This window comes from Pochonia chlamydosporia, chromosome 5 (genome assembly GCF_001653235.2).
Source record: "Pochonia chlamydosporia 170 chromosome 5, whole genome shotgun sequence".
NCBI classification, from domain to species: domain Eukaryota; kingdom Fungi; phylum Ascomycota; class Sordariomycetes; order Hypocreales; family Clavicipitaceae; genus Pochonia; species Pochonia chlamydosporia.
Window position 1 is genome coordinate 1,236,173 of NC_035794.1, and position 25,684 is coordinate 1,261,856.

Genomic DNA, 25,684 nt, shown 5'->3' on the forward strand with positions numbered 1-25,684 from the left:
ATACCGAGCAAGGTGAATCCATGGACTCCAGTGCTGGCACTTGACGGAAAGTGCCATGTCTTTCCTGCACTCCGTATTTTTATTCCAGTCTACTGCATATTTTTCTTGGGTTGTCTTCCCTTGGTCCCCACACATTCCCCATCCCATCCCTCCGGAGTGGCGCCCATGTCAATCCAAGTCAATCCAAATCAAGGTCAAACTTGGTGAAGATTGAACGGGCCTCCGGTACTGGAGACGAGGCGCAAACCCACGGCCCACGAACTAGTTGGTTTCTTGCATGGCAGCCGACCAGCATGACATGACCTTACGGAGCCAAACCAGACAGCTTATGCGTGACCGTCAGCCGGAGCTTGGCTTTGCTTGCTTGCTTGCTAGCTTGCTTGTTGACAATTGTAAAATATAATAGTCCTCCACGCCCCCCGGAGTCACGAAACCCACCCCCGGATTTCTGAAGAGACGCAGATTTCTTGATCCTTTTGTAAAATTCGGATCTCTTTTCCTTTGGACCATCTCCCCTCTTTAGTTTTTCTTGTTTCTTCATCTTGTAGCTTCTTGGTTGAAGCTGCTTTGCACAGCCCAGTTATTTCACACTGGGTACTTGGCACAACGGACAAACGGAAGTTGGATTGCGTCACTTTTTCACACACAACGACATTATTTGATGGAACGTATTTAATTGGAAATATTTCAATGAGAAATTACGACGACGAATATACCCCTTTGAGAGGAAAATTTGCGCCTTGAACGACAAAATCTGCTTGGAACGAAATTTCAGCTGCGACAGGAAAAAAAGCTTTGGCAATATTGAAGCATCCTTTTACATTCCAACGTCAGCCACATAACCATTGGAAGCCAAAGGATTTGGAACTGCACAACAATTGGGCAACGTTCACATTTACAAGCTGGAATTTTTGACGACATCACAACACATTCACAGCCAATTCACAATGGCACCCGAATCATTAAGAGAAGCTTCACCAGCTTCATCACATTCAGACTCTGGCGAGAAATCGAACGGGAAGAAGAGAAGCAGCACCGACGACACCAATGGCCCCCAGAAAGTTACGAAGCGAAGAGCAGCGCGGGCGTGTGTCTCATGTCGGGCGCGAAAAGTGCGTTGCGATGTGGTTGAGGGAGCGCCGTGTGGCAACTGCCGTTGGGATAATGTTGAGGTAAGGCATTACACATTCATTGCATGCATTGTTATTGGATGTCTTTTTGCGCCTTTTGACTTTGTTTTCTGGGTTTGTTTTCTGTTTATTTTGCATTTTGCTGACCAAATTTCCAGTGTATTGTCCAGGAGAGCCGTCGGCGAAAGTAAGTTGCCAATTGTCCCGCATCACCGACCCTTGACCCCGGCGACCCCGGAGGCCCAGCGCCCCAGTGCCCCGTTCAGCGGCGTTTGCAGGCCCATACCCGCTCTTTCCGCTTTTTCCGGGGGTGACTTGCCACTGAGCGCCAGCCATTGTAGTGGCTGTCTAGGCGCGTGGGCTGTCGTTAGTGTGTTCAATGTTCCATGTCAGCAATGAAGCTGGAGGTGAACGACGAGATGAGCATCTGAGCGGCTCCATGAACCCACGATGATGACGATGCTCCGGGCTCAGATGCAAGTGCAAATTACGACCGCCTTGGAGATGCCCCATGTCCAATTTCAAAATAGACTGCGCCCTGTTCTGCAGCACTGACTGACCCAATTTTGCTGTTCCAGAAAGAATCTCGTCACGCCCAGCGCCGTGGGGCAACCCAACGGTTCAGCCGAGGCACAACTGCGCGCCAAAGCCACCAACATGAATGCTGCTGCACCCACAGCTGCATCGACGTCGAACACCAGCAACAATGTCAACGTCAACGTCAACTTGGCCACGCCGCCGTTGTCCATCACAAACCCTGACATTGCCCGCAGGACAAGCAGCGTATCTGCTTTCTCATCAAACAGTCCCGATGGAGCCGCGCCGTTGTTGCCCAAGAACAGCCTGGACAACCATGTGCCGCACATGCTTTGTAAGTTGAAATTGCCCAAACCTCCATGTCCTTTGTTTTGTCAAGTCCGTCCAGTCTGCCGGCCACGGAGAGCTTTTCCCTTTCTGTGAGGTACACCGTCGGTGTGGGTTGGAAGCGCTTCACACCTCCTCCACCACCTCACCTCGCTTCGCTTGGCAGTGCATGTCGCATCATGATGGCGATTTTGCCAATGCACGGAGTCATGGATGCTCTTGAGCACCGACTCCCCGCATTGAAATGAGGGCTTCTCCAAATTCTGTGCCCCACATTCTTGGGGACAATTTTTGTGTCAAGCGCTTGTTTGGGGACACCCCACATGATCATCATCACGAGTGTGCTTGCATGGTGGTGCTTTTCACATGTGAATTGCATATGCTAGATGCGAAAAAAGGGGTCACACAAGACAGAAGAAAGACCAAGAAGAAAAAATGAAGAAAAAAAATTGTGACATGGTGACCGGCCGTGTGGACATGGACCGCAATCACAAGCAAGTAAGCTGACCGCAAACCTACAGATCAACGATCCGGTTATCGCAGTGACAGCATCGCCCTCAGCCAGGTACGTATCCCATTCCCATGACGACCAACCAGATTTTTGTCTGACAATTTCGCAGTCGTCTTATGGAAACGGTCGTACTGCCCAGTTCCTAAACTCTCTCGAACTCCCCGATGCCGGATCTCAGCTCCCTGCCTTTGTGAGGCCGCTGCCCTCCAAGATTGCCCCCGACGATGTGCAGTATCTCGCTCTCAAGGGCGCCTTGACGCTACCCAATATCACGCTCCAGAATGCCCTGCTGCAATGCTACATTGAGTATGTGTATCCATACATGCCGCTGATTGACTTGCACAACTTTTTGAGCATCGTCGATCGGAGGGATGGCGTCAATGGACAGACGAGCTTGTTGCTGTATCAGAGCATCATGTTTTCTGCGACGGCGTTTGTGGACATGAAGCATTTGAGGGAGGCGGGCTTTCAATCGAGAAAGGCTGCTAGGAAGGCATTCTTCCAGAAGACGAGGGTATGTCAAGCACAGATTCATGATGGCATGATGGATGGTGATGCTAACCGCACCAGCTGCTCTACGACTTCGACTACGAACAAGACCGTCTCATCCTCGTCCAGGCCCTCATGCAAATGACATACTGGTACGAAACCCCCGACGACCAAAAAGACACCTGGCACTGGATGGGCGTGGCCATCTCCCTCGCCCACACCATCGGACTGCATCGCAACCCCGGGTCAACGTCCATGTCCACGTCGAAGCAGCGGCTCTGGAAACGGATATGGTGGTCCTGCTTCATGCGAGACCGCCTCATCGCCCTGGGCATGCGTCGTCCAACCCGCATCAAGGACGAGGACTTTGACGTCCCCATGTTGGTGGAGAGCGACTTTGAAATCCAGCCTCTCTCCGAGAACATCAGCGTTGTGCCGCCTGAGTGCACACTCCTGCGAGATGTCAACATGCAGCACGAACTGGCGGTGATGTGCATCGCCAAGGCGAAACTGTGCCTTTGCATCAGTCACATGCTTAAGACGCAGTACTCGGTCCTCATCCGTGACAAGATGAAGCCCGAAAACACCACCAACAGCACCATGATGCTCTTCCCCAACAAGCACATGGACAATGTGGACAGCGTCAACGCCGTGGACCTCGAGCTCAGTGCCTGGGCAGCCTCTCTTCCGGACGTATGTCAATACCGTCCCCTCAACCCTCTCGACGTGAAAGACGGCAAATCCACCATTGCCGTCCAAAGAACCCTCCTCCACATGGTCTACCACACAACCATCTCGGCCCTCCACCGTCCTCAATTCCTCCCCTCATCGCCAACCCAAGCGCCCACCACATCCCGCCAGGTCCAGGACATGTCACGCCTGCGCGTCCGCGACGCCGCCTCCCAAATCACCCGCATGGCCACCGAACTACACCACCTCCGCCTCGAGAAGTACCTCCCCACGACGGGCGTCACCGTCATCCTCCCCGCCATGATCATCCACCTCCTCGAGATGAAGTCCCCGTCCAGCCAGGCCCGGGACCGCGCAACCCGCGGCTTCCGCCAGTGCATGCGTGTCATGGAGAAGCTGCGTGAGATTTACGCCGCCGCCGACTACGCAACCGGCTTCCTGGACGCGGCGCTGCGCAAGGCCGCCATCGACATCAACTCCAACAACGTGGGCGCGCAGACCCTCTCCGCCATGAAGATGGACCTGCCTGCTGAGTTTGGCGCTCAGACTCCTCCGCCGGAGAACCTGCCGTACATGACGGCCTCGGAGTCCCTGTTCCAAGAGAAGCCCAAGACGATCAAAATGCCTATGCTGCCGCCCAATACTGTCAACGCTGCTGCTCTTGAGTTGTCGACCAATTCGCCGCCCCAGACGGACTTTGATTCCGCGGATCTGACGCCCAGTGCGAGTGGGCAGTCTGAGGCGCAGCTCGTGGATTTGGATACCCTTGATTTGGACTTTATGCAGGGCCATGATGAGTTTGATTGGAATGCTGTTGCGGGAACTGAGTTTGACGTCGATCAGTGGTTGCAGTTTCCGGATGCGAGCGGCAATGGGAATATGAATACTGGTGCTGGTGGTGTTGCGGGTGGTGACGATTTGCAGGGTGTGTTTGCGGATGTGAATGCCAGTGCTGCGGCGAGGTTGATGGAGGAGACGCTTGATCTTGCGGCGCTGGATGGCGATGGCGATACGAGTATGGGAGGGGAGGCGGCTGCTCAGTTGGAAATTAGTGTTTAGGTTTTTGGTTTTGGTCTGGCGTTGGGATATATAGGATTGGCGTTGTTGGACTATGGGTTATGGGCTGGTAGTCTGAGTATGGTAATGAAAAGTAATGAATTGGATGTCATATTGGCTGTCTATGTGAGTGTGTCGTGTTGAGTGGACTGGGCTTGAGACAAACAGGTGTATTTGCGTGTGATGGGCATCTGAATGTATATAGTAAGATGGTTTGTAAACTTGTCTTGTAGTGTGAATGTCAGAGGATATCTATGAGTTGTATGCTTGAATGGAGAATCTGTTTGTGGGATAATGGCTTGGCAGTTGTGGTTTCATGGTGATGGAAGGACTTGTAACTTACCCACCGGTTGCTTCACATGAGGATTCTTGACTAATCCTGCGCGTGGGCGAAGAGTAGGAGTTCCAATCTGATTCGAGATTTTCCTTACTAGGATTGCTCACTTTACTTATTACGCCGGTGGTAAGCTCCTAGAAGGGAGTATAAGTCATATGCAGTCTATACTTGGGTATTGTCTCATTGAAGCTTACAAGCTCTCGTCATATATTTTCTGCGTATAACCTTCATTTTCTGCTTCACTACGGGTTTCTCGTTTTATCATATTTCCATTGGGTTTTGTAAAGTGTCCCTCCGGAGGGGGCTATACTCTTTATCTAAAAGGGCTCATAGGGTGTAAGTTTAGTAAGTTTATACATAGTCCAATCCACGGACTGAGTATGCCCTTGGTACACTTATATCTGCATATGGCGCTGAAGCTCGTCACCTAGATTTCGGGGTGAGTGCATATGCAGTTATAATGGGCCGGCCACAGAGGCTTGAGCACACGGCTTGTGTGCGTATGGATAAAGAAGATGCAGTTAAAATATGTGGCTTGCAACATGGCCACTGCGTGCGGTCACCGCTACAAATGGCCTGCTTACAGCGAGAAGTAGGTCCCAATCGAGTCTTTATACAGCAGCAATAAAGGAACAGTCTACTACTTTACTGGCCGGTAGATATACCACTTGGTGTACCCAGTAAATAAGTACGAAGGCGAAATGGATATGTCAAGTTTGCAAACCATCCCCTCGGCAATATTACGTTTAGGCTATCAAATACGCCCCCATTAGCAAGGAAAGAAAGTAAATCGGTTGAGAAGAAGGACTCAAGGCAGATATTAGCTGAATAGAGAACGGTGACCCCAGGCGTTCAACACTCACAGCGTCATTGACATGCTCCCTTTTTTCGAGTCGCATGTCTCCTGTCTCTAACCGATCTCGACCTCCCATTGATGAGAGAGATGAATTTTGGCTGGCGTACTGCATTGGGGGCTTGATATTACCCAATCATGCATCAGTACCTGGGTGTGGCAGGATATTTTGGCATCTGGGCTCTTGAGGGGACAAGCCAAGGCTAGTAAATTCCCCGATCATCAATCTCGTCAGGAGACTTTCTCCACGTTACATTGTGGCCGGTCTTGGTGCTTAGCGCTGTAGCCCATTTCGCGGCTGCTTGAATGTTGTCCTCGTTTGTGCTGTCCCGCGCATACCAGTCCTTAGGAACTGGGGGGTTGATTGTTCTGAGACTGGTCATGAGGCTGCCTTTGACAGTCAACCAAGACTCAACCGCCAGGAAGATATCTCCATCCTCCCATTCAACTATTTCCTGACTGAATAGTCCATTCGTTAATGTGAGCTGCTCAAGACTGGCCGGAAAGGTCGGGAAATTCATGCCCGACGATTCTGACAAGCCCTTGACAAAAACCCACGGCAGGCTGAGATTTTGTAGCTTGTGAAACTGTGATAGGTCGTCGAGTGATGATTGAATCGTGAACAGGGACGGCGAAAAGTCTATTGTGTCTTCACAATCTACAAACAAGGCACCAATATCCAGTTCTAGTAGAGAGTGCTGGATCGGTTGGAGTGCTTGCAAAATTACATCAAGCTCGATAATGGGTTTGCTGACATGCTTGTCTAGGTATTCGTAGTAAAACCATCGCCAGGAAAGCTTCTCTAAGTCATTCAGAGTAGCCAGAATTAGTTTCAGTCGACTTTCTCGCACTCTATAGAGCTCGAGACATTTTATCCTTGTTGGCCTTGGTGCATACCCTCCTGGCCAGACGAAGTCGATGGAATTATCTATCGAAACGGATAAATACTCCAGATTTGGGAGGTATAAAAACGGTAGCACATCAAGTGAGTTGTCCTCTGAACGGTGGGACAATTCGTCGGTCCGAGAGGTAACGGTGACACTCTGAAGGCTCGTGAAGGCAGGGGCCCCGACTTGATCTTGATGTGGTTGGCAAATAGAGGATCGGAGCATTGCTCCGGTATGTCCATTTCTAATAGTGAAATTGGGACCGAGATATAGGGATACCAAGTTTGGCATCATGGCCATTAGGAGCGCCACCACGGCATCCACGACACCAGACGATATGCCTTGGATCCAATGGTCTGCAGCTAACATTTTAGTCGACTGGATAACACTGGATGCTTTTCTCATTGGGACAACAGATGTGTGTAAAGGAGGAGGCATTGGGTCTGTCCGGTTGATGTCGGTGCTTCTGTCAAATCCTTTGCCATCTAGGCGAAGATGCCGGACGAGACGGCCCAGGTCAGGGCGGTCGAGAATACTCCGCAGTACCAGCATTATAGGCATGGGCGGTGGACCATCTAGTGTCCAAGTAATTGTGATGTCTGCATAGAGACAAGTGAGGGCGGCTTGATGTATTCGCTTATTCACCAAACTTGCCGCAAGGATGTCACTGGTAGGAAGCGAGCTTAGAATCCCTTGCACAAGTTCTGGAGGTAGGGCGAGGAGGTGGCCCATTTGCAACGATTTTCTAAGTTCTGGAGTACGAGTACGAGCCGATGTGGCCATGGCCATGGCGTGTTGTTGGTAGATGGCGGACCGTTCAATGTTGTGAGTGGATGAAGTTACACTTGGTATATGTACTTCTAGAGAAAAGAGAGCCACAGAAATCAACATTGAAGCTAATTGTCTTTTTCCATTAAGAACACGTGACCATTCTTACGTTTATTTCGGTGGATTGTTGCATATAATATTCTTTGTAGAGCCTTTCCGCTGTCGACCCTGAAAAATTGGTAAAGTGGTTCGGTGACTGGCGATCATCTGCACAACGATGCAAAGGGCTTGGTTGTGGTTATCTTCATCACTCCCAGGATAGTTGAGCGCATACCTGCAGACCATCTCGCGCAACCCGTTCTAAAGACAAGTGTCGCATGTCTGTAAAGGGTTGCGTTAAATTACCACGTCATTGACATTCTCGAGCTTCTGCACAGCTATGGCTCCCACCGACATGTCGCGGTTGGCAAGTGAAAACAGAGAGTTTAGATGGACAAAAGGAGTTGGACAGAGATGACCTGCCAGACATAGCACGTGGTGCTCGGTCCGATGCGATTGAGCTGCGGTCGAAGCACCATTCTGTTGATAGAAAGACGGGAGTTGCACTGTTCTAATGGGACTACTGGTCTCTCCATTCGTCGTACACTCCTGACTACAGAGTAGAGTAGTCTGTAGATGCAATAAATGCAACGACTGTGACCAATGGCCCGTTTCGTGGCTTCTGGACGATGTCCAATTTTGGCTCATACCCCACGAGAGAGGAAGATCTGTTGTGCTTCAAGCTATCTTGCTTCTAAACTCTCAGATCTGGGAAGACGTGCACCAGACGGAGCCTTTGCACAGAATAATATGACGACAGCACTTTTCGCCCTGAGAGTCGAGTCCAGTTTCGTAGTAGTGGCCACACTGTTGCACAGGACTGAGAGTATTTGACGCCAGGCTGAAACTTCGAGGTATGTCGTGACGCAGGACTATTTATGAGTAAGCCTCACCGCAATGCATCTCATTGCCTCCCATGGACCAACACGCGCCCAAAGCTTCATCCTGTATCCGGGGTAGGTTGAGTGGTGCTTGAGAGGTCCATGGACTGCAAACCATAATTCGTGACAATTGTCTCCACAGCATGTTTGAGAACCCTCTGCCTTTTATGCACGTAATAAATCAGCTACCATCCGAAAGTACCTATTCAGTAAGTACCTTACAAATGTAGATAGACTCGCTGTCTCAAACAACCCAAAAGTTTCGGCTGGAATCTCGCAGGAATGCGGCAACCGGGTAGCCCACTCTATAACAAGCGGCTTGTCAAAGAGACGTGTCTCAACAGGCTCCAGAATGTGTCTCGTGTAGACAAAAGCGTGAAAATCAGGGTCGGATTAAATTCCCAGAGGCTGGGAGGGGCTTTAAATCGCAACGACACCTCACCTCATCATTGACGATTATTGCCAAACATCCTTTTCTACATGCTGCACGTCAATCTTCTGTGCATACGGGTTATCTTCCTGGTACCGGACTCGGTCGACTCACAACAATTTGCCTTTGGGCACGACCCGCACTTCTGTGAACCCTGTTACCCGAGATGGCTCGTTGAACCCCTGAGCAAAGTTACTCGAGATTGCAAAGACATTTCAGCAAAAAGCAACAACGCTAGGCAGCTCTAGGACGGTTGGTCGGACAGCAGGAGGAGCAAGGACCCAGGACCCTCCGTATTGGCGTCAATAGTGTCAAATCACTTGCATTGAAGGGTCTGGTTGCAGTCTGGTGCGATTGAGGCAAAATTGACAGAGAGGACTGAGGCACCCGAGCAGACCAGACATTAATCAAACGAGAAGATACTGTATCTATTGTGTACGGAGTAGTGTGTGAGTGTGAGTGCAATCTGAGCGGGAAGGCAGGAAGGCACAGATGCAGTTGGCAGCTTCCCAACTTTTTGGCTTTTCTCCTGAATGGCTCCTTCCTTTCGCCATTTCCAATCCTACATTCACCCAACACACACTCTCTATCTCCTTTTCGATTTTTTGCCTTTGTTTGTTCAACTTCATCGCAGCGACGGATAGTTCGCATTGCATTCACTCCTTCACAGTCACTCGCTTACAACGTTTACTACAGCACAGCACAGCACGCCTCTCACTCTCTCGGCTGCTTTTTTCCCGTCCTCTTTCCAGAAATTTGTTTTCTTTCTACCGTTTTGGGCCTCGCTCTGACTCCCTCGCCCCCCTCCAACCGGACGAGGCCGACCCCAAAGGCTACCACCCATCCCATCGTCCCACGTCCCACGTCCCACGACCACTGCCACTACCATCGTCCCATTCGTCATCTATCCCCCACAGAACGCGTCTCGATTCGCCATCTGCCCATTGGCGCCGCCTCAGCCGAAACCCAAAGGTAGCCTCGCAGCTGAGTCGTCGACAGGCAGCGCCCGCAGGAGGAGGCACAGCCTAGTAGTACGGGACAGCAAAGCGGCCCGATCATCCTGCACGCACGCGCCTCTCGCGTCTGTTCAGATCTTGTTGAAGCTTGTTCGACAACCCAACTTCCTCTCCTCACTTCCGTCAACCTCGGGGGCAACAGGTGGTTGTCATCTGTCGGGGTTCGCGGTGCACTCTGTTCTGCTTTCAAGTTTGTCTTTGATGTGCTGCGTTGGCTCGTCATAGTACTTCTGGTAACGTGTCTCACATTCTGTGTCGTCCCCAGCTTTGCTGCTTCCTTCTGCAAACAAAAAACAAGCATCGCACACAAGCAAATCGACCACCTTTTCATCTCCGTTGGCCTGTGGCCTCTCCATATCCCCCCTTCACTCTCTTCACGCAGCAGTCGACTATGGGCATCGATATTTCTATCCGCATAATCACCATTGCCATCTCTCCAGGGCCATGAACTGATCATGTTGTCACTGCGTCGTGGTTGAATTGCAACTGTATTCGAAGCATCGTTGGTATCCCCAACCATCTCGACAAGACACAATGACCGACCCGCCGTTCCTCCTGAAGCCTAAGAGGCTCTCCCTCGTCCCGCAGTCGCCGACACGGCTTCGCGTTGGGGATGACATCTTCTCGCATTTGAACCCAGCCACAGTCGTCGAGGCTCTGACGTCAGGCAACGGACCCCTACGATGCTGCCTCGACGGTGCCTCTGCCGCCGAGCGGGACTTTGCTATGCGAACAGCCATTGCTTCACAAAGAATATGGGAGTGGGTTGATGAGCTCTCGGACTGGGATTGGCCCATCGAAGGAGGCTCCACGGGGTTTGAGAATCCCAACGGCACTTCGAGAAGATTATCCTTCCAGGTTAACGCACCGAAGATGGATGGAAGCGAGTATATCGGTAGCCTTCCTGCCCGGGAAGTTGCACTGTATGAGAGGAGAATCGAAGAGATACACAGAGACATGGACGACCTGGCAGTGGAAGACATCAAGAGCCAAGTCTTGACCAACCACATCTTACCCTTATCGAGGCCGAACACGCCCTTGTCAATATCCGGTAAGGGAATGTCTTCTATATCCAGCTACACCAGGATGGAGGACTTGTCTGCAGTTGTCACAGCGATTATTGTGCAGACTCTGCCCGACCTGGCCAGACTCACCCGACTAATGCGCATTTGGAGCGTCAGGCTAGCTGTCCTCCAGCGCGTTCCGGCCTTACTCTATGCAATTGAGGATGCCGAGGTCGGCGTCAAGGCTGGCTGGACTGCGATTTCCAAGCCACTTAGGAGGTCAATTCAGGTTGATGGCAAAGGAGCTGTGGTCCAGAAGCCGCGATTGAAACGAAGCGACTTTGAAGTTATGCAGAAAGTCCTGGTCAAGAAGGTCTCGACTCCTGGCCGCACATTGGACTACATGCTTGATAGCTTGGAAGGCATGGACGACACACTTCCAGACAGCTGGCTAGATCGTATGGAGGCCGTTGAGCGCAGCTACAGTGAGTGGGTAGCTGCCTGCGAGAGAAAGATCCGCGAAACAGAGTGGTCCAAGTCTTCGAGAGCCAGGGCATCTTTGGCGTCGCCTTTGACACAAACTCCAAGGGAGATCGAAGACAGCACGTCTAGTGAATTGGCTACTGATGACTCTGGCATCGCCATCGCCCTGCCGCTGCCTTCGAAACCCAACAAGACGCCAGGCATCCCGGCTAATTCACCGAGTACAAACGCCGAAGATGCACCCCAAATATTGGCTAGTGACGATCCGTCTAGTCACGGCACCGAAGCCTCGCAGCAAACTGAAGATGCCGGCCCGAGAACTCCATCCGATCAAGTAGCTTTTGATCCCGAATTAACGGACGACTCTTCCACCGAAGCCGATCTGTCAGTGTTTGCCGATGTTAAGGACTCACCGATGGAGCATGATTTGTCTGGTCTGAACAGAACCATGTCTCCAGTGGATGAAGAGGAGGAAGAAGACGAAGCAGACCTGCCTCCGCTACGAAGCAGCGTCAGACGCTATAGTAATACCTCCGACGGCTCCGTCATGATACACGGAGATGGAGACACCAGTCGGTTTGATCTTCTAACAAGCGACCTCCCTGAAATGTCAGCATCGCCTCCAGTTCCCCGAGACCGTATTCGCGAGGCGCAATACACGGACGAAAGCCCTCCCAGCTCTCCGCCGCTTCCAATGGACGACGCGAAGGCCCCTCCGTCCCCACCATCCCCCAGTGGACTGCTAGATAGTCCCATCATTACGTCGGTTCCCGAAGATGACGGATCTGTATTCGACAAGACGCTGGTCGAAGGCTCGTTTGCAGAAGACTTTGATGACTCTATGTCGGTCTCTGAAGTTGGTGGCCCTACGTATCGAAGAGAAAGCACTGGGGACAAACTGCTACGGCAACAAATTAGCGAGATTATCGAATCGATCCCTGCCAAGATTAAGTTGACGGCAGAAACACCTACTATCAATTTGAACCCCCCTGATTTGCAATTGCCTCGCATCAAGAAGAAGACTTCCAAAGAGATGTTCAAGAGAAGCACATCTGGCTTGTCATCTCGCACCGCGACCCCGTCTTTCACCCTATCACCAGCGAGAAACTCCCGGCCACGCCATACCCGGGGACAACAAGAAATCAAGGTCTATCACTTGTCGCGATCTACCGGCGAGCCACCCATCAAGCTCTTTATCCGCTGTGTTGGTGAGAACGGCGAGCGAGTCATGGTCCGTGTTGGTGGCGGATGGGCTGATCTTAGTGAGTATTTGAAAGAGTATGCTAGTCACCATGGACGTCGCTCCGCTGGGAAAGAGAAGGCTGCCAAGATTGAAGTTCAAGATGTTCCTCGCGGCTCAACTCCGTCGGCCATGGGGACGGGATCTAGCCCACCTAATCGCCCTGCTTCCGCTGCCGCCATTCTGTCACATAACTCGCCGGCTACACCACTCAATGTTCGCAAAACAAGACGGAGCATAGGTGCTGCTAACAGCGAGATACCGAGATTGCGACCAAAGACGCCTGCTCTGGGTAGCCAACCTGCAGACGCGCCATCGTCGGAAGAATCAACTCGGTCTAGACCTGGATCTCGTCTCAGCTGGGTTGAAGATGACAGCTCATTTCTGGGTCTAGCTGGGCCAACAGGCAAGAAGGTGGAAATGAGTGAGGAGAGCAAGGCTTGGGTTGAGAGCGTCAAAGAAAAGGTTCGCCAAGTTAGTGGCGAAAGAAGAATTCCCCCACCAGAAGAGAAGAACAGATTCGGCGAATTGGGCAAAGTTGGCGGCACGAAGAGGCTGTTTCGAAAGGCGGCCGAAAATTCCTCCCAAGGGAGGAGGTGAAGGATGAATTATACGGCTATACCCCCGATTGTATTGGAAACATGAAATATTGGACAATGGAAGGCGACTTGGAACAAAAACGCATTTATACCATACCGAAGGTCAACGTAGCAGGCCGCAGGTTACTCTATTGGGTACACGTCATAGAGTTACAGAGGGAGTAGAAAGGGAGTTTCAATATGTTCTTTTTTGGAACCTGTGTTTTTGCTTGACAAGCTTGATGTCAACATGGCATAGCATAGCCATGGATGCATTGCATGATGTGTGTATAGCTGATTTATCGTTATGACCCTGTCTGTTGCCTCACAATAAGATGATTATGGCTCTAATATGCTTCCCAGTGCCGTATGCCCTACCCATGACCTGAATTGCTCTCGAAATGTATGTTTTTAAACCAGATGTCCCTAAAAATCTTGTACCGGAAAACCGCAACCCTGTGAATACGCCGTGTCTCTCCGCGTGTATGTAATTATCTTCCACTACAACTCACTTGACTGGCCACACTGTCCAGCCTGCCACATCTTGACAGATTTGACATTCATGCCACGGTCGGCGCCGTCTCCCCAAGTTGGCAGCCACTTGGAAGCGGCATCCCAAAAGGTCCATTGTGCATTTTTAGCATTATCGATCCACGGCTTGTCTCCTACGTGATCCCTGGAGATGTGTCAGTCAGTAGCTGCGCAGCAAGCACAGACGGCGAAGTAGAAGCACTTACAGAAACCACCCATTCTTGGAGCCAACTGCCACGTTGAGAATCAAGTAAAACTTTTGGTCAAACGGCGCATTGCCAGTCGTGGAATTGGACATGGCCCACGGGTTGGCCAGCAAGGTCTGGTTCTCGGCCATGCGGGCAAACCCACCGAGATCGTAAAGCGGTCTGTCCTTGTCGAAGCCTATGAACATGATTTGGTGGATGCGGCTGTCGATGTAGAAGTAGATGTAGTTTGGGGTCCATTGGATGCCGAATGTGTGGTAGGACTTGGAGTAGTCGCCGCGGCGGATCATTTTGGCGTGCGTAGTTCGCCAGTAGCTGTCTTTTTCGGCCGTGGGACCTGATGAAATTGTTAGGATTATGAGGTTGAAAAGGTTGAAGGTGTTACATACCCCAGTGGAGGGTGCCGTAGTAAAAATTGCGGCCGCCTTCGGGGTATCCTCGCGAGTTGCCTCTCGATTCCATTATGTCGATTTCGCCGCTGCGAGGCCATTCTCCGTAGACGGAATCCTCGGGCATCATCCCTGGTATTTATTAGATTTTGCCAACCAGGATGAGGGCTTTAGCTTACAGATTGCGGGCCAGATCCAGTCGCCCTTGGGGAGCTTGGCTACAACTTCGACCTTGCCGTAGCGGATGCTCTTTTTGCCCTTTGTGGACAGACGGGCAGATCGGATGGGAGGAATCATGGTGCCTTTTTTGGGGTCGGACGTGATTATGCATGAGGTGTTGGTTTTGCTGGTGCAGGACTTGTCTTTTGTGAGGTCGAGAGTGTAGTTGGCGAAGAGGTCGTGCGATGTTATGGAGGTAGTTTCGTTGGTGAGCGTCGGAACGATGTGTAAGCCCTGAGAGTCGACGTAGGAGTTTTTGGGGTCCGTGGTGGTCCAGTCGAAGGAGCCGGTGCCGAAGCCATCGAGTTGGACTTCATGAGTCCAGATGTCCTTGTTGAGGGTTGTGAAGTGGTCTTCGTAGATGAGGCAGTACTGCGTATTTTGTTAGTGCTGGTATGATGTAGGAAAGGGAAGAACGGACCGATCCTTCTCTGTATGGCCAGACCATGAAGAAGCATGCTACGCCGGCGAGGATGAAGCCAAGGAGGATGAAGGACCGGACGATCCAGTTGTTCCATTTTGTTTTCTTCATTGCTGGGTCGGAGAGCCATGGTTTTTCGAAGTCCCCGCGGAGGCGGTAGCTTTTGAATCTTCGCTTGGGGGCGATGTCTGGGGAATCATCTTGGGATATGAGTGATGGGCTTGTTGGGGTGTGTAGGGCGGAGGATGTTGCAGAGGCGTGGTTGGGGTTGGCTTGCCGATGTGAGCTACTTTGAGGTGTTTGTGTTTGAGACATGTTTTCTGAGTTGGCCGTGTGCTGAGACTCTGTGAAGGTGAAGGATATACAATGGTCTTGTATACCCGGTATGAGGATGGCTTCGACGAGTGAGTCTCTCGCCAGAAGGGCTAGTAAGACCGCGCGAATTAAAAATTGGACAATGTCTTATCAGCAGCCAAGAAAAGTTTGAAATGCCTTCGAGATGCGATGTTAGTATCCATTGTTCGTCGGCCTTGATATCGGGCTTCTCCGTTGAGTTATCATGACGAACCCAGCCTTGCCAAGTACACCGTCATCTTCTACCCTTGCCGTCTTGGCTATGCAAATACCTCCGATAGCCATGTTTGGCTGAACACTTGCATCACCCCTGGCGTGGTCTTTTCCCTGCAGCGAGTTTGCCACGAGGACCTAGCGCAAGATGTAGCAATTTAGACGGTCTCAAGATTCAAGACCGTGAGAAATAGAAACCACGCATATTATGGAGACACGGGGTTGGATAATTAGTGAACATTCAACAAGTATACGGAGTCCATCGGCTTGTGATCCACTTAGGATAAGTAATCTTGCTGGCAATTGTCCTCGAGATATCCTGGTCGTGGGATGGACAAGGACGGTTAACTGGTAACACAAGATGCTGCATGAGTATGCAGCACGAGGCCCTTTTGTTTCCTATGCCGTCTGTACATATGCCGTGTTTCCCACTTATATGGCTGTGTGGGAACTCTGCCTGCAGATGATACGAATAATTTCTGCAGGTAGGTGTATGACAACCATGGTTCATGGTTCTGCAACAGGTGCTGTTTTCAGCAGTTGCGTGCTGGCGCAGAATCTCAGTCGCACTGGCTGTTGGGCACCGAGATGTCATCGTGGTATTACAGCTTTCGATTCCAAATTGTCGGGCTCTGTGGAAGCTTGCTAGAACAAGTCTGCTCTTCGAGATTGAGCCAGACGCCACTACATCGTTTCCCGTCTCCACCGGTGGGGATCATTGGAGATGCCGATAATGCTCGCCTTGGACGAAGAAATCTGTTGCTATGCTAGTAATTACCGCTAGTTGCGGAAGTGACTGGAAAGGTTCGTCCGAATACTTGATCGGCGAGTGTGCGCAAGGTTCGGTAGTGATGGTAGTGGTTGCCGGACAGGGTTCATGGTAGTATTTTTAGGCTCGGAGGACGAAGCACTGCTTATCTACATGGGTTTCAATGACTTTCCCTGTTCCTTGGTGTGGAAACGGACAAGAAAAACGGCGCTTGGTCAGGATTACCTTGATCTTTTGCTTACGGACAGGGCATTGATACAGGTAGAGTAAGTCGACAAACCGGCTCCGGCAGTGTTTTCCAAATCATCTCCAAGTGTTTGAGCTAGAGTGCCGGACCTGACCTAGTGTGAACCGTTCGGATCTTTGCCGTAGCTAATGTACGCCACCATCGCGTCTTTGGCTGAAACAATGACGATGACCCACAGATTGGTTTTGTGTTGAGATGGAATATATGGAGAGCCCAGGAACGGCCGAATTGTGAACTAGATAGGTGAGATGGTGTAGGTGGTAGGCAGAGACGGGAGGTATCAAGTCTTCTGCCGTGTTGGGCTCATGTAACCGCCCACGTGGTTTCTTCATCGTCGTTAAAACGACTTATGGAAATGTGACAGCTTGATGGTATGAGAGCAATAATTTAGACATATGCACCCTTGCTGAGCTGAATTTTCATGCCTATTACTTCTTACTGTAGTAGATGTTGTCGATTTGGCGGTGCTATGCCAAGATATCGGCGAAGAGTTGACTGCATGTAATATATCAAGATCAGTAGCCAAGAATGTACCAAGGTCAGGCCGACGCGCAACAAATTCGCACCATCATCCTGTATAAGGCACTTTGGAGCATTGGATTGTCTCAGTGTCTCCCTATAAACTCTCACGAAGCTGACGGCGTAATATTGCGCATTGTTATTATCTACCTTCCTATTCGAAACCCAGCATTGACACGGAGCAAACGCAGTGCACATCAGCCCCAAACTCAATCTCAAACTACGCGAGGCCACCATCAATCTACAAAACTACGGATTTCACCGTCCTGCTGAAATTTCCATCCCTGCCGCCGCATCGTCACCCAGGTCGCCAAGGAGCGAATTGTCCGACACCCAAGTTGATTCGATGCTCGGACAATCTTGGCGCACCGCACCAAGCTACAACTAGCTCGTCTCGTTCATCTATGTTCCAAATCCGCTTCCCGCACCAGGAGTCAAGGGCCCAAGGCTGAACGTACGCTAGGAACAGCATTGTATTAGTTGGGGGCCGAACACGCTGCGTATCCAGTGCCCGGCCAGGCACACTGACCCTGGGTTGTACTACAAAACGTTGAGCCAAGACCTCGCGTGGTTTTATTGTTTGCGGCAAGATACGAGCTGAAGCTGTTGGGGTCTACCGTCCACCGTTTCTGTTCCTGGTATTAGAGTCCGTCTGGTGTGGCGTCTGTGCCGTGGATGGAAACCCACTTGATGAGGTTTTGTTCGCGATGTATCCAAATTGGGACGGCGGCATTCTGACCCGCAGAGGTGCGAAACGTGGTCGATGGAAAAGATTTTCTATGCGTTGCTGAGGGTGTTGGAAATATGTTTTATCTTGTCTGGGGCCTTTTTATCTGGCTAGTCTGGACTAGAGACGAGACCCATCATGGACTATTCCAAAAAGATGTCAAGTGTTTTGGTGTTGAGATAATCGTTATCAATGTGTATTATTCCGTTCTTTGGACCTAAGATCCGGGATTGCATTTGGATATTTCTTAAAGAGGGATACTTTGCAACACGGTGAGTGTTGTTTGCGAACTTGTCCACCCAGTGTCCGGATTTCTCGACGACACTCGTCAATACTGGTCAAGATGAGAGGATTCTTTAGCCGGAAAGAGGCTGCTTCCCCGGCGGCGTCAGTCCACGAGCCTGAGTCGCATATGCAGCGCAACAGGTCGTTTGCTACAATTTCTGCGAGTTCCGTCGACTCGCAGCCTCACAGATCTGGTCATCACACGCCGTACAACGCCCACTATGATGATGAGTTTCGGTTCAAAACGGTAAGAATATTGGAAACCTTCTCTAAAGGAAGAAACGCCTCTAACGGAACAAAGATGGTCACGTACCTACATAATAGGGCAGCCGCAAGTGGTTGGATCCCACCCGATTCGATGAGATGCCACGACGACTGCTTCGGTGTTCTTCTGCGACGATCTCGTGGAAATTACATCACTGCACCTCATCCTCTAAGTCACATACTTCTTGGGGCGGTTATCAGACTCAATCTTAATGTAGCGATTACAATGCGACCGCAGATGCTGGACGGAATTCTCGCTTCATTGAACCCCGGGCAGACGGACTTGAAGTTCAAGGACGGCTCTCAGATACAAGTTCTCGACTCTTTGACTTTTGCGCAGCCCGCGACTGTGAAGAAGTTTCAGTATGCGTGTGTGTTTAGGCAAGAGCGTCTGATTCTTGTTTGGCATGATGATTTGGTGAACATTGTGCCTCAAGCGACACATATCGAAGAAAAGCTGCTTACTCTGGTATGACAATTTGAGAATACTCCCGGGAACGACTAAGCTAATCATCACCCTCAGGTCTGGGGAGAAGGACGACTGCCTTTCAATATCCTACAGATGCCAAGTCGAGCTCCGTCGATCATGTACGGCTCCGGCATTTCCAGTCCAAACGGAACAGCAACCCCAGCTCTTGGCACGACTACTCCTGGACTCCTGAGCCACGGGAACAGCAGTGAAGATGTTTTGGAGAAGAATGCCGCCGATATGGAGAGACCGGAATCTGTAGCTCGACCCGTCGCCCGCTCATCTGCCGTATTCATCGGATGCGCAATGTGTCTATCCATCTGTCTACTATGCGGCATCTATCTAGGCAAACTGATCAGCGAGTGTATCCTCGCCAACGACTGGACCCGAATGGCTCTCGTCATCCCCATCCCACTGCTCATGTGTGTCTCCCTATTCTTCTTCCAAGTCATCTTCACCAACATCTTCCAAATGATCGGTCCCATCGGCGGTGTGCACACCAACTCACGCTACTTTTCCGCGCACAAGCCGTGCCTGAAGCGAGCATACGCCGACGGCTTCGTGCCCCCCAAAATCACCATCCAAATGCCCGTGTACAAGGAAGGCATGGACTCGGTCATCATCCCTACCGTGCGCAGTCTCCAGTCCGCCATGTCGTACTACGAATCGCACGGCGGGTCGGCCAACATATTCATCAATGACGACGGTCTGCGCGCCGGCTTGACGGATGAGGAGGTGCAGCAGCGGAAGAACTTTTACCTGGATAATAGGATCGGGTGGGTTGCTCGACCGAAGCATAACGGGGAGGAAGGGTTCGTGCGCAAGGGCAAGTTCAAGAAGGCGTCGAATATGAACTTTGCGCTGAATATTTCGCAAAAGGTCGAGACGTATATGCAGGAGTTTGCGGATGCGAGATTGTCGGAGAAGCAGAGCGATCTTGTTACCGAGGAAGAGGAGGAGGAGATGTATCAGACGGCGTTGGCGAGGGTTCTGGAGGAGAATCCGCTTGCGTGTGCGGATGGGGATATCCGTGTTGGAGAGGTGATTCTCATTGTTGACTGCGATACGAGAGTGGTGAGTGTTTCGGTGACATGGGTTGTTTGCTTTGCGCTTTTGCTAACTCTTGATAGCCGGAAGATTGTCTTCTTTATGGCGCTGCGGAGATGTTTCTGTCTCCGGAGGCGGCTATTGTGCAACACTCTACGGGTGTGATGCAGATTACGCACGATTACTTTGAGAATGGGATTACTTACTTCACCAACTTGATCTACTCGTCTATCCGTTTCTCCATTGGGTCTGGTGAAGTGGCTCCTTTTGTTGGGCACAATGCCTTTCTCCGATGGCAAGGTGAGACTCTCCATGCGACGTTGAGTAACACGTACTGACACCGATATCAGCTGTTCAAGATGTTGGAGTCCGTGATGAAGACGGCTACGTCCCATACTGGTCGGAGAGCCACGTCTCCGAAGACTTTGATATTGCCCTCCGTCTCCAGATGAAGGGCAACGTCATCCGCGTCGCCGACTACCACGACAACGAGTTCAAAGAAGGCGTATCACTCACCATCTACGACGAAATCAACCGCTGGCAAAAATACGCCTACGGGGTCAACGAAATGATATTCCACCCCTTCCACCGCTGGATCTACAAAGGCCCCTTCACGCCCCTCTTCTACACCTACATCACATCCAACATTATGCTTTCTTCCAAAATCTCCATCCTCGCGTACATGTGCTCTTACTACGCTCTCGGCTCGGCATTATTCCTCACCACGCTGAACTACTTCATCGTCGGCTGGTTCCGCGACGACTTGGCCTCATGCTACCTCACATCGTGGAACGTGTTCCTCTCGCTGGTTGTCGTGTTTAACGCGTCTGGACCTATTGCGCTGGCGATTGTGCGGTATCGCAGCGGCGAGAAGTCCCTTCTTAGAGCGCTGATCGAAAACTTCAAGTGGATGCCTATGATGACGGTCTTCTTTGGAGGTATTTCGTACCACATCTCGAATGCTCTGCTGGCGCACTTGTTCCATGTGGACATGGAGTGGGGTTCGACGTCCAAGGAGAAGGAGGATAGCAACTTCTTCCAGGAGATGCCGCGAATTTTCAAAACGTTCAAGTACATGTATCTTATTATTACGTTGCTTGTCGGGGGGATGGTTTACTTGGGGGCTTTTGCGCCGCCGGACTGGGCTATTACTGACTTTTCGGTCATTGTGCCGCTGGCTGTGAATTTGGGATTTCATGCGTTGGTGCCTCTTGTTTTGAATCCTAGCTTGATGGTGTTTAACTACTAATAATGCGTTTGTTTGTTGACGTTTTGGTTCATTGTGGATATTGGTTGCGATGGTTTGTGGTTATTAGATCATAGGGCTGGGATAGACGGCGTTGGGTTACAGTCGGTTGAACCTGGTATCTTTATGGATGCACATGATGGAGATGGATGATCATTATATAGAGCTACGCAGTTAGTATAAGCATGCTGTAGATTTTAAGCATCACGGTCGACTCACAGCGTTGCATTGAAGTTGGATTCGACATCTGTTGCCACGTGCGTGTGATGTGCCTCACCATCACCGGATTTGACAAACAATGCATTTTGACCAGTTTGTGCGACACCTCATCCATGCAATCAACCAACATGATTGCCTCAATAGGACGGTTGGCGATAGAGCACAATAGCCGACACAGGCGCCTTCTTGGCGTTGAAGGGTGGTCATGTGGATCCAACATCTACACCACCACGCATCGCCAACATCCAAGCCAGATGCATCTCATATGCCCACTATTGGTTCCGCGACATGGTTTGCCTGAGGAGGGAGATATTCGGCCAGTCGTGGCATTTCACGAGAGGGCAGGCAGATGGCAGCCCGTTCAGCCACACAAACCGATGCCAACTGGTCATCTAAGCAGTGTAGATCGCTTCATCAAGGCTCGATGACGGGATGGGACAAGTGAACACAAGTCATGCGACAAAGGCAACAGACAGCCGAGACAAGGACGATGCGCTCAATGTTCAAAGCAGCCAAGCACACCGAAGGCGTGGAGAGAAACATGCCCTGAGGTGGCTCTTTGTGGAGGGCGAATGGCGATCAGCCGTCGAGGTCCACCTTGCAGCTAGAGCAAAGCCAAGTTTGAGGTTCCCCATTCAAAGTGTCGTATTGATTGCATGGGAGTTGGGCGAAGTCGTCTCAGGACTTTTTGGCGCGAGGGGTGGTTTGCGAAGGGCCCTCCCTCATGTGTACGAGACATATGACGTTTTCGCGGAGCAGATGAGGTGCGATTACCAGGTTCATGGGAGATGCATGATGGATGATGAGATTGATGGGAAAATAATTGTGCAGATGGACGGGAAGGAGCACAGAAGAACTGCGCACCTTCCGCAGCATGATCAAAGCTGACGCGAATGGCCGGAGCTGCCCTGGCTCCTTCCCTGGCGTCAAGGCGAAGTGAAAGTGGAGCGGCTGCCCCTCTGCTGGTACCCCACAATTAGCATGAAGCTCACCATGTACGAGCGAGCACACGACCAGTTGCAGGACATGGAGGCAATCGTTTCGTCTTTCCATCCCCTCGACATCTGGAGCTTCCATCCAAAGCGGCTTTTCTCTTGGCCCCTCCTGCACCTTACCACTGTCCCCATCCAATCTCCGCTTCGCCATCTTCCCATTGCAGCATCGTACAACGTTTATTTTCGGACGAGCTATTGCCTGCTCAGCCAGATTTAGTCGTCAGCATCTCCCATTGTCGTAAGCTTTTTCTTCTATTTTGGCACTCGCATTGAGGTCTGGATCGCTAAACCATCATAGTTGCTCATTTTTCAACGACTCGAGCTCGCCATCACCAGCCACGCGCCTTTGACCCAGCATTCCAAGCCCTGGTGTCTCTTGTTGAACCGCTCGCCCATTCCCGACTCAGTACTGCACATCTTGTGTTCGGAATGCGCCCCAACCAGTAATCGCCGATCCACAAATTGTGAGTAAAACTAAATTATCCATCCAAAGGAGTGAGGAAGACAAGCAGTGCAATGAGAAAGAGGGCAAAAACTAGAGGAAGAAACCCTCTATTGCCCACAAGAGACATGAAACACGAGGGACAAGTCTGAATGCTGAATGCCACCCTGAGTATATATCATCTGACACTGGGTGCTCACAGGAACTCGAGCTTGTGATATTCTACGAAAGAGGTTCTTTCCTTCTTCTCGTTATTTATTACTCTTCTTACAGGCATGTCTTTGATATCCTTTCGTTTCTTATTCCCCACATCCTCTGTCTTGTTGCCTGCCCATCATGAGGTTTCAATTGCTCATACATGCGGCTGTAGTCAGTCTAGCAGTGGCTCTGGTACCCGAAGACCGGAGATCACTTCGTCGAGACGTCATTTCAGATCGTGACGCTGCTTCAGAAATCGCCAGGCCGGTTGTTGTCGCAAACGCCGCCAACATGAATGAGAAGACGGGTCTTCATGAGGAGTCCCACGCCAAGAGGGACACATCTGGCTTGCTTAATTTAGCTCCTAACAATGCCGCCTTCAGTCAGTCGTTCAATTATGCGACAAAGAATGCTAACAAGAAGAATTGGATCGGCATCTACCCATCCAGCGTCACTGGACCTGACAACGAGACTTACACCGAAGACTCTTTGTCATGGGATTATGCCCCTGACGATAAGGGAACAGTACAGTTGTCAACTGCCAATTTGCCTCCTGGCCAGTACAAGGCTTACTTCCTCGCCAATGAGGGCTATAAATGGCTAGCCAAGCCTGTCGAGTTCAAAGTTGAGAATCCATGGGGCTCTATTTCAGTCAACGTTGATGCTCCAGCATTGACCTTCAATTATTCGACTCCCCATCCTGACCCGAAAAACTGGATTGGAATCTATCAGTCCTACGGCGGCGGGCCAGAATCACAAAAGTTCAACAGTGGCTCTTTGACCTATGAATATGCACCAGAAGCAAATGGCACTGTGAAGGTGAACGCCACAAATTTACAGCCTGGTCTGACTTATCGAGCCTTCTTTCTCGCCAAAGGCGGATACAAGTGGCTGGCCAGCCCGATTGATATGGTCAACCCGGGCGACGGGCCCCTGAAGTTCATCACTGACCAGCTAACCACTCACAATGCTCGGGAAGGCGAGCCCTTCCAGGCCACTCTTGGTGGGATGCTGGAGAACCCCCGTGATACGCGCAGCAGATTCGCCAAGGGCAAGTCCAATGCTACTGATACAAGCACCAATGGCTGGGTCAATATTTCCACTGAAGGAATTATCAGTGGTACACCGCCCAAAGCATCTGGAAACTCTACTACCAAATTCGTTGTCGAGGCTTTGGGTTCTGATGGATCCACCGCTGAAATCACGGTGGCCATCCCAATCGTCCCACAAGGCGAAGCCATGGTCAGCACGCTAACTGTGTTGTCTTTCAACCTGTGGTTCGGAGGTACCCCGGTGAAGAACTACCATGCAAAGCAGGTACGGTTCATTACAGAGAGTGGAGCGGATATTGTAGGTCTCCAGGAGAGCACTGGAGGTCATGCAATCCGCCTTGCGAAGGCTATGGGCTGGGACTACTGGCAGGGCAATGATGTTGGCATTATCTCCCGCTATCCCATGGTGAAGCAGTATGCTCCAGTCGAAGCTGCTGGTTCTGTGCGTATCGCCTTGGATAGGGGACACGAAATTAACTTCTGGAACTGCCATCTTGGGTACACGCCTTATGGCCCGTACGATTTCTGCTTCGACCACATGTCCCCTGAGGAGGTTCTAAAGAACGAAGAAAAGTCTCGCCGCACACCTCAGATTGTCAACATCATGAAACATATGCAGGATCACCTTTCCAGCTACAGCAACATCCCCGTTATCTTCACTGGTGATTTCAATGCGCCATCGCATCTGGATTGGACCAACGCTACCAAAAAGCTTCATTGCGGAACAGGATACTTCCCCTGGCCTACGTCGAAGCACCCCGTCGATGCTGGCCTGGTCGACTCCTTTAGAGAAGCCAATAGTGACCCCTTGACCGAACCCGGCATCACGTGGTCACCAATTTTCCTTAACAACGAAGGCCGAGTTGAACCAAAAGATCGCATTGACTTTATCTATCACAAGGGGTTGAAGACCATTTCGTCCGAAGCTGTGGTGGTGGGCAAGCCTAGACCGCAACCAGACCACGAGAACAACGAATGGCCATCCGATCATGCCGCCGTGAAGACTGTCTTCAAAGTAGGAAAGAACAGCTTTGTTGAGCCGGGCAATTCCCGTGTGCTCTGGGGTGTAATTAGTGCCATCATTGCTGCTACAGCAGCATGTGCATCCTGGATTGTGTGCGCGTGTGTTCGCAAGCGCAAGTCAAACAAAGATGCAGAGGAGAAGGCAAGAAAGCCCAGTGATTCGGGTGATACATCTGGAGAGACATCCGGTTAGAAGGATTTGCATTTACGTATCACACTTGATTGGTATTATACTGCATACGTGGCGCTGTACATACAACGTATCAGAGGGTTTTATAAGGACGGACGGCTGGATGCGGTCAGCATCCTTGGGTTTTGCATGATTATGGCGGGTCAGTTATGTGGCGTTTCGTGTATGTTATCTCGACTTGAAGAATACGATGCCGGGTCTTGAAATGATGTATTGCCTTGTTTTGTTTTGTAGTACCCACTGTCCTGATTCTATGATCGCGTTCGGTACTATTTAGCTGCGGAGACTCTACTATTAGGTGAGATAACTTAGTAAGAGAGGATAACCTGGTAGTATAAAATTT

The 25,684-nt window shown here is 50.9% G+C and overlaps 7 protein-coding genes across 7 annotated transcripts; 5 read left to right on the plus strand and 2 right to left on the minus strand.

The window, feature by feature from the left end:
* Nucleotides 1–947: 947 nt before the first annotated feature.
* On the plus strand, nt 948–4,743 carry VFPPC_05673 (C6 transcription factor (Ctf1B); the record flags this gene model as incomplete). Its single annotated transcript, XM_018284828.1, has 6 exons — nt 948–1,172; nt 1,289–1,317; nt 1,709–2,001; nt 2,516–2,559; nt 2,615–3,019; nt 3,076–4,743. The coding sequence occupies 6 exons, from the start codon at nt 948–950 to the stop codon at nt 4,741–4,743; spliced, it is 2,664 nt and encodes an 887-aa protein (XP_018141710.1).
* A 1,390-nt stretch (nt 4,744–6,133) lies between these two features.
* VFPPC_05674 (DNA mismatch repair protein) lies at nt 6,134–7,606 on the minus strand (the record flags this gene model as incomplete). Its single annotated transcript, XM_018284829.1, has 1 exon — nt 6,134–7,606. One exon carries the CDS (start codon nt 7,604–7,606, stop codon nt 6,134–6,136), a length of 1,473 nt encoding a protein of 490 aa, XP_018141711.1.
* A 2,939-nt stretch (nt 7,607–10,545) lies between these two features.
* Nucleotides 10,546–13,338, plus strand: VFPPC_13887 (gas2 domain-containing protein; the record flags this gene model as incomplete). The annotated part of the gene is made up of 1 exon (XM_018291659.1): nt 10,546–13,338. One exon carries the CDS (start codon nt 10,546–10,548, stop codon nt 13,336–13,338), a length of 2,793 nt encoding a protein of 930 aa, XP_018141712.1.
* A 479-nt stretch (nt 13,339–13,817) lies between these two features.
* VFPPC_05675 (secreted glucosidase) lies at nt 13,818–15,397 on the minus strand (the record flags this gene model as incomplete). The annotated part of the gene is made up of 5 exons (XM_018284830.2): nt 13,818–13,992; nt 14,054–14,390; nt 14,443–14,574; nt 14,622–15,033; nt 15,083–15,397. The coding sequence occupies 5 exons, from the start codon at nt 15,395–15,397 to the stop codon at nt 13,818–13,820; spliced, it is 1,371 nt and encodes a 456-aa protein (XP_018141713.2).
* A 189-nt stretch (nt 15,398–15,586) lies between these two features.
* VFPPC_17966 (hypothetical protein) lies at nt 15,587–15,811 on the plus strand (the record flags this gene model as incomplete). The annotated part of the gene is made up of 2 exons (XM_022429634.1): nt 15,587–15,609; nt 15,655–15,811. 2 exons carry the CDS (start codon nt 15,587–15,589, stop codon nt 15,809–15,811), a joined length of 180 nt encoding a protein of 59 aa, XP_022285312.1.
* A 2,443-nt stretch (nt 15,812–18,254) lies between these two features.
* On the plus strand, nt 18,255–21,225 carry VFPPC_05676 (glycosyltransferase family 2; the record flags this gene model as incomplete). The annotated part of the gene is made up of 5 exons (XM_018284831.1): nt 18,255–18,443; nt 18,498–18,929; nt 18,984–20,003; nt 20,060–20,276; nt 20,327–21,225. The coding sequence occupies 5 exons, from the start codon at nt 18,255–18,257 to the stop codon at nt 21,223–21,225; spliced, it is 2,757 nt and encodes a 918-aa protein (XP_018141714.1).
* A 1,989-nt stretch (nt 21,226–23,214) lies between these two features.
* On the plus strand, nt 23,215–25,344 carry VFPPC_05677 (exonuclease III; the record flags this gene model as incomplete). The annotated part of the gene is made up of 1 exon (XM_018284832.1): nt 23,215–25,344. The coding sequence occupies one exon, from the start codon at nt 23,215–23,217 to the stop codon at nt 25,342–25,344; it is 2,130 nt and encodes a 709-aa protein (XP_018141715.1).
* Between the last annotated feature and the right edge of the window lie 340 nt (nt 25,345–25,684).